General features: G+C 46.0%; 1 protein-coding gene across 1 annotated transcript; it reads left to right on the top strand.

Annotated features, from left to right (window-relative positions):
* Positions 1-1,358: 1,358 nt before the first annotated feature.
* LOC109675721 (melanoma-associated antigen 10-like) lies at positions 1,359-3,750 on the top strand. Its single transcript, XM_074062798.1, has 2 exons — positions 1,359-1,442; positions 2,384-3,750. The coding sequence occupies exon 2, from the start codon at positions 2,390-2,392 to the stop codon at positions 3,476-3,478; it is 1,089 nt and encodes a 362-aa protein (XP_073918899.1). The 5' UTR covers positions 1,359-1,442; positions 2,384-2,389; the 3' UTR covers positions 3,479-3,750.
* The last annotated feature ends 3,979 nt before the right edge of the window (positions 3,751-7,729 follow it).

Raw genomic sequence — 7,729 nt, 5'->3', positions numbered from 1 at the left:
AAACTCACAGATAGAAAGACCCCAAATAATCCAGCTGCACACTTGTGAGCTCTGCACGGGGGTGTCTCATCAGGGGAGCACCCCTTTTGCCCCCAGCCCTCTTTCTAATTCAGGGACTATGGGAGTCAGACCCTTGGTCTAAGAGAAGCAGAAGATAGAGAGCAGGCTCTGCTAAGAACAGGAGGACCCTGAGGGAGGACAGTGGGACCTCCAAATCCCATTATGCCCCAACTGTTAGTCCTCAGTGGTCCTGACATGTTGCTGGCCAGATGTGCAGCCCCATAACTTTGGCCTTGGGGATCAGAAAAGAAGTAAGGGCCTTTGTCACAAAGGAAAGGTCCTGGATTGTGAGATGGAGGATCTACACACCAGAACAAGTGGAACCCCATGAAGTTCTGCCCCTGCTGTGAAGTCCCAAGTAGGGTGACTGGGAAGGTGATGTATGACTTCTGCATCTGAGTCTGAGAGAGGTTAGGAGTTCGGTAGAAGGAGCAGGGCCTCAGGTGAGCAGTGAAGAGGTAGCCAATGCTGGAAGTCAAGGTGAGGATTTAGGACAGACTGAGATTGCCCTGGAAGAGCCCAGCCTCACGCTTGCTAGGAGTCCTGGGATGTCCCATGTACAGTGACCAGACAGTGACTCCTGACTTTTGCATCTGGGTCTAGGAGAGGTTAGGGATTTAATAGAAAAAGCAGTGCCTCAGTACAGGGAGGGAGGGGCCCAGATCCTCTCAGGAGTCAAACTGAGTCATGAGGCAGGACTGAGGAACCTAGGGCACAGGACACTTTGGTTCCAGCCCTACTTCTGCTTTCAGACTGAGTCATGTTCTTCAATCCAACTCTGCAATCTGAGGAAGGAGGACTCAGGTCATCGCCAGGGGTGGGGAGCTCCCGCCTGGAGTCAAGGGAAGAATGAAGGGAACTTGTGCTCCATATCAGAGGGGGACCTTCAGTCATGGGCAGTTTTCAGGTGTAGGGGTCCTTCATTTTTGCTGCTGGGGTGTCAGGGAGGGGTGGGCTTCATCTGAAGAGTGTGGCCTCTGGTCAGCAGGGCACTGAGAGAGAACCAAGAAGACCCTCGATCCAAGAGATAGGAAACTTTTGTTTCCTATTATCCCAGGGCAGCTCCAGGCTGCCACCCCTTGTCTTTGTATTCAGGGTTCAGGTGGTGTCAGGGAGATGGTGGCTTAGTCCTTCAAGATGGATGCGCAGGTCAGTAGAGGGAAAGGGCTCAGGCCTTGTGAGCAGTGAATATGAGTATCTTAAAGACAAAAGAGGACCCCTGAACCTTGCTATGTCTGTCAGCCTTAGGAAACCCCTGCAAGGGTGTCCAGATGAGCTACATCTCCCCTTCTCTCTCACAGGTCTCAGGGAGGTGAGGCCTTCGAGTGAGAGGAGCCATCAGGACAGCAGAGGGAGGTATACAGGATCTGTCAGCAGTAAAGGTGAGGGCAGAGGGAACCTGCTCACCAAATACACCATTCCATTCTGTTAGCTGTGGGGAAATTCTATGGAACGTAGGACAATTATCCTCCCTTCGCTGCCTCTTTTTGTGTCTCACAGAAAAGGGCTTAGGCTTAAGGAAGGGAGTCTCAGGTCATCAGAGGCAAAGTTCCAGACCTTGCTGTTTATCAGGATGAGGACTTAGCATTTCCACCATCCATATGGATGACACTGAATGTGGTTGCCTCTTGCTTTTGTCCCTCAGCAGATGTAGTCAGATGTGAGGTCCCATCACTGCTTTTTTTCCATCTCAGGGAGGAGGACCTGTATTCTAAGAGTTCACCTCAGGTGACCAGAGGGATAGAGTCCATGCCTGGTAGGGGACAGTTGGAACCCAAGTAAGCATTGAGGGGGACATTTAGCCCAGAACAGTGGGGAGCTCACAAAGTCCAGACCACCCCTCCTGTCAGGGCTGAGGGCCCAGTGCTGTCCTTGCAGTCTGCAGTCTGATGGAGAGAGTGTGGCTTCAGTGCTTTTTACATGAACTCTAAGGACCACATAACATGTGAAAGACTGGTCTGAGGCAGTGTCTCAGGTTACAGAGACCAGGCCCAGGCAGGGTCAGGAGTCAAAGTGAGGTATACACCTTGAATGTGTACCAAGAGCCCCCACCCACCCCAGTACACAGGGGATCTACATTACCAAGCCCTACACACTCTAAACAGCCCCAGAGCCTCAGGATCTGTGTATGTCAACTGCACATCTGCCCTCATGCTCTCATGGGACAGCCCAGGTAGTCCTAGAGCACCACTCAAAGAGAAGACTTGGAATAGACCTTTGTGAGAGCCACCAAGGGTATAGTTGTCAGCTGAGGCAACTCACACGCTCCCTGTCCTTCCCTGGCCATGAGTCCTCATCCCCGAACTTCTGTCTGCCATTCCAGGTCATCATGCCTCGACCTCCAAAGCGTCCACGCCACTTGCATGAGGAAGACCTTGGGACCCAAAGTGACACACAAAGCCTAGTGGGAGCGCAGGTTCCTGCATCTGTGGAGGAATGTGTTTCCTCATCCTCTACCTGCTCCTCATCTTTCCCTCCTTCTTCTTCCTCCTCCACCTCCTCCTCCTCCTCCTCTCCTTCTCCTTACTATCCTCTAATGTGGAGAACCACACAGGAGGACTTTGGTGCTGCTGGGGCCTCAGGTCTTTCCCAGGATTCTCAGAGAGCCGGGTCCTCCTTCAGTGCCGTGGCTTCCACTTCATGGAGCCATTCTGGTAAGGGCTCTAGCAAACAAAGAAAGGAGGGTTCAAGCACCCTGCAGGCCCCACCAGAAATAGAGTCATCGCCCAGAAATGAGATAGATGAAAAGGTGACTGACCTGGTGCATTTCTTGCTCTTCAAATATAAAATGAAGGAGCCGACCACCAAGGCAGAAATGTTGAGCAGTAGCATCCAAAATTACCAGGGTTCCTTCTCTGTGATCTTCAGTGAAGCTTGTGAGTGCATGCAGATTGTCTTTGGTATCGATCTGAAGGAAGTGGACCCCACTGAGCAATCCTATCTCCTTGTCACTTCCTTGGGGCTCACATATGATGGGATGCAAAGTGATGTCCAGGGCATGCCCAAGACGGGCCTGCTGATATTTATCCTAAGCCTAATTTTCATGAAGGGAAGCTGTGTCTCTGAAGAGAGTGTCTGGGAAACGTTGAGTAAGATAGGGGTGTTTGATGGGAAGCAGCATTGCATTTATGGGGACCCCAGGAAGCTCATCACTGAGGATTTTGTGCAGGAGCAGTACATGGAGTACCGCCAGGTCCCCAACAGTGATCCTGCTCTCTATGAGTTTCTGTGGGGCCCAAGGACCCATGCTGAAACCAGCAAGATGAAAGTTCTGGAGTTTTTGGCCAACATCATTGGGAGTGATCCCTCATCTTTCCCAGTGTGGTATGAGGAGGCTTTGAGAGATGAGAAAGAGAGAGCCTTGGCTAGAATGGCCACAGAAAATGATGGTACTGCCACAGCTAGTTGCAAGTTCTAGTGCACAAGTGGCTGTTTCTAACCTAAATAGAGTTAGGCAGAGTCCATAAGCTAAGTAATGGAGGGTCAGGCTGGAGCTCGGGGTGAATAAATCCTTCCCTAACTGTTCTATTTGGGTGACTTGAGCTGTTATCTTCTTGGTATTCTAAAATGTTGCTACTTTTACTAAGCAGTTTATTACACTCCGAATTTAAGTTTGCAAATTACATTTGTCATGAATATTTGTTGATTTTTATCCAGTATGAGAGAGTTTTGCTATTTTGTAAAACTAATTGGGACATCTTCCACCTTCTTTGTAAGCTGTAAGAAGATAGCATGGTACTGGAATTTCCTTGGAAGTGTGAAAGAAAATACTAAAAAGATGAAAAATAAAAATACTGATTTTGATTCCCTTATTACTTTTTGCCTATCATTTTAAAAAACCAAAGATATACACTGGGATCTTGTTAACTGTGAATGAAATCTCTGCTCAATGGCTCATTTCTTCCCCATTCAGTAAGCACGTGCTGTTTGCAAAGCCATGTGTATAGCAGGGGGATGCTAGGATAGTTGGGCCCATCATAGAATGGTAGGGTGTGGGAGCAGCAGCCATATGAGGAAGATGTTGAGCTGTCCTCTGAGATTTAAAAAGCAAGTAAAGGAGGGGTGCAGAGGTGGGCTCTAGGGGACAGCTGCCCAGTGCCAATGCCCTGAGCCAAGGCATTGACATTCTGGGGCTTTCAGAACCTGCAATTGCTTCTGTGGGAGTTGAGTGTAATGAAGCTGCATGGTAGCCAGCGAAGGATCATCCCATGGTGTGACTTACGCTTGAGGGAATGGAAAACTTCTGTGAGCGTTTCCCTTTTGACGGGGGTGGATAAAGCTGAGAGGAGTCTCCAGCTGGGGTAGATACAGGTGGTGTCCTGTGTTCTTGGATGGTGTGACTTAGGCTGAGAGAGTGGAAAACTGCTCTGCGCAGTTTCTTTTGCATGCTGGATATTGCAGAGGGGAACAACCTCCTGGGGTGGACATGAGAGGCACTGCTGAACACAGCACCAGAAGTAGGTGATTTTTCTCCATCATCTGCAATGATTTCCAGAGAGAGAAGGGTAATTCTCTCATGAGGTGTGGCCTAGAAACCCCTGCTTGAGCCAGAGCAGATTATTTAAATAATATTCTAATATGTTATCTCAAGTGTAATTTGGCCAGTTGCAAGCCAACACTAGATTTTGGGTCATGATGAAATGAATGAAAATGTTTGGATGAAACAGATTCTGAGAGGGAAGGAAGGTGCTAATCCTTGAGTCAAATTCTAGGAGTTTCCCAGCCAGGAAAAGTCCTTTACACTCAGATTTTCCAATGCGTCCTCTAAACAGGAATATTTATCACGAGTTTTATTCGCGATACTTTATTTGGGGTGGCTACCTTATTCCACGTATCACTGAACTGAGTAGTCTCTGTTGTCCTGGAGAACAATGATCACATGAACGACATCCCAGAGTAGGAGGGGCTGGGATCAAATACTGTTAGAAGCAACAGGCTGGGTTTGGTGGCTCAACTCTGTAATCTTAACTACTGGGGAGGTGGAGACCTAGAGGATGATAGTTTAGGCTAGCTATGTGGGCAAGTAAAATAGGAGAATTGTAGTCCAGGCTGCCCTAGGCATAAAGGGAGACCCTATCTCAAAAATAACCAATGCAAAATGGGGCTGGCAGAGTGCCTCAAGGTAGAGTGCCTGCCTAGCAAGTGCAAAGCCCTGAGCTCAACCCCAGGACTGCCGGGAAAAAAAAAATAGTAACAGCCATCTGCTACATGCACAGATGAGCTTGCCTAGGTGGTCAGAAGTCAAAGCCTCCTCAAATTAGCACATGCAGAAGGAGCTTCAGAATCACTGTGCAGTGAACACCAATGGAGTTTCATTCCTAAACACTGGAGCTTCCCGGAGATGGAAAATAATTTATTGGAGGATATGCTGAGCCTAATTTAAAAAGAAAAAATAACCATCTTTCTACTGTTTTGCCTATGTACATGTCCCACAGGAAATCGTCATTTTCAGTGTGCCTTTTGGCACGTGCCTTAGTGTTCAGATATGTTCAGTTATGTGGGAGATAGCAGAGATTCAGGAGATTTTGAGCATGCATCAAAAAGAGAAATTTCTCAGCCTGAGATTATAACTGATATTGCAAAGGTTTCTGCAGAAAAGTGCTATATTATGAAAAAGGTGAATCTTCCCTGATGAGATCTTCAAGATCCTTGGAAAATTACAGGTGATAGTATATTTGAAAGCACCTATAATCTAGTAGGACCTACGTGCATGTATTTACATGTACAAATGTGTGTATGTGTATGTAGACAGTAAATATTTTGTTTGGATTTCTGGAATGGTTCTTTTCTTCCTTTGGAACCTCCTCTACCTTTCCTACCTTCATTAAACTTCAGGTAACTTTGTTGTCTTAGTCTACTTTATGCTGCTGTAATGGAATACTGAACATCTGAGAGTGGATAATTTTAAGTGCAGAGAATTATTTCTTTCAGTTTTAGAGGCTGGGAAGTTTAAGATTGAGGGGCCATATCTGGTAAGAACTGTCTTACTGCACCATAACATGGTAGAAGGCACCACGCAGTGAGTGCTATAGTTCAGATATAGAATGACTCACAAAAGCCCTGACTTGGTTCTCAGTGCATGACACTAGTGGGAAGTTGTGTAGCCTGTAGGAGGTGGGGCTTTGTGGGAGGTCTTAGATTACTGTGGGCATGAGCTTGAAGGGTATAGAGATACTCCAGCCCCTTCCCCACCCCATCACTTTGCACTTGGCCATGAGGTAAATGGGCCTCTTCTACCATGTCCTCTGTCCATTCTCAGCAGATGCTAGCTACCCTTCTAATTCATCATTCCTCTTTAGGATTTTGTATAGCCTTTTCTTTTCTGTTGACCCTAATCCCTACCTCTATCTTCATTTCCAGCACCCTTTCAAATTCTATGCAGAAATGGTACAGAAAAAGGTCTGCAATATTACTTTTATCTTGTGGCCTATCAGCACCAAACAACACTGTGGGCCTTTTCATTTTTCTTTATTATTAGTATATATTAATTGTAATATTTCCATTCATGCATATAATGCTCTTTGATCAAATTCATCCTCTCTGTTACTCTTATACCACATTCAGGAACCTTGAGCAAGAGTAAGATTTGCACGTTTTACTTACATAGTCAGTCCTGCATTATCTTCAGTTCAAACAACCACTGAATGAAAATATTCTGAAAAAATGTGTCTCTACTGAACATGTTCAGAAATTTTCTTATCATTATTCCCTAAATTATATAGAGCAGCATCTATTTTTATAACATTTACATTATATTAGGTGTTATATGTCATCCAGAGATACAAGTATACAGGATGATGCTTGTGGGTTCTGTGTAACTAGTACACAATTTTATAGAATGGATTTGATCACCCATGGATTTTGGTATCTGTGGGAGATCCTGAAATCAGTCTCCCACGGATACCAAGTTATGATGACTAGTTTTAACTGTGAACTTGATTGGATTGAAAGGTGCCTAGAAGATTAGTAAAACACACCTGTGGAGCTGTCTCTAGGTGTGCTACAGACTATTAAATCATGAGGGCTCTGACTTAATCAGTGGTGGAATCCATTGATGGATTCAAGATTTGAATACACTATTTGAAGGTGATGGAATTATGGAAGATGGGGCCTAGTTTGAGGAAGTCGGTTGCTGGGGGTGTTCCTTTATGGCTGTCTTGTCCCTGTCTTTCTGTCTCTCTGTCTCTGCTTCCTGGCTGTGGCGGAATGAGCAGCCTCCTCTACCACATGCTCCCACTGCCATGATACTGTGCTTTACTGCAGGCCCATAGCAATGGAGCTGCCAACGGATCAGAAACTGTGAGCAAAAATAAATATTCCCTCCTTTGAAACTTTTATTCAAGGGATTTGTCACAGTGATGAAAAATATGGCTAACGCACATGTGATCACTGTACACGTTGCTTCTGCTTCCCCAACACAACACACAATCCCCTTGACTGATGTGGATTATCTAATATCAAGTAAAATAGTTTTTATTTTGGTGGTACTGGATTTGAACTCAGGACATCACACTTGCTAGGCAGGCACTCTACCACTTGAGCCACTCCACCAGCCCTTTTTTGTATTGAGTATTTTGGAGATGGGATCTGGTGAACTATTTGCCCAGGATAGCTTGGAACTATGATCCTTCTGATCTCTGACTTCTGAGTAACTAGGATTACAGATATG

This window comes from Castor canadensis, chromosome X, assembly GCF_047511655.1.
Source record: "Castor canadensis chromosome X, mCasCan1.hap1v2, whole genome shotgun sequence".
Taxonomy (NCBI): domain Eukaryota; kingdom Metazoa; phylum Chordata; class Mammalia; order Rodentia; family Castoridae; genus Castor; species Castor canadensis.
Note: the sequence above shows the minus strand (reverse complement) of the source record. Positions and strands in the feature narration are given on the sequence as shown.

Bases quoted from the DNA above. Each gene is read 5' to 3' on its own strand.
- LOC109675721 (XM_074062798.1), top strand. From the start codon at position 2,390: ATGCCTCGACCTCCAAAGCGTCCACGCCACTTGCATGAGGAAGACCTT.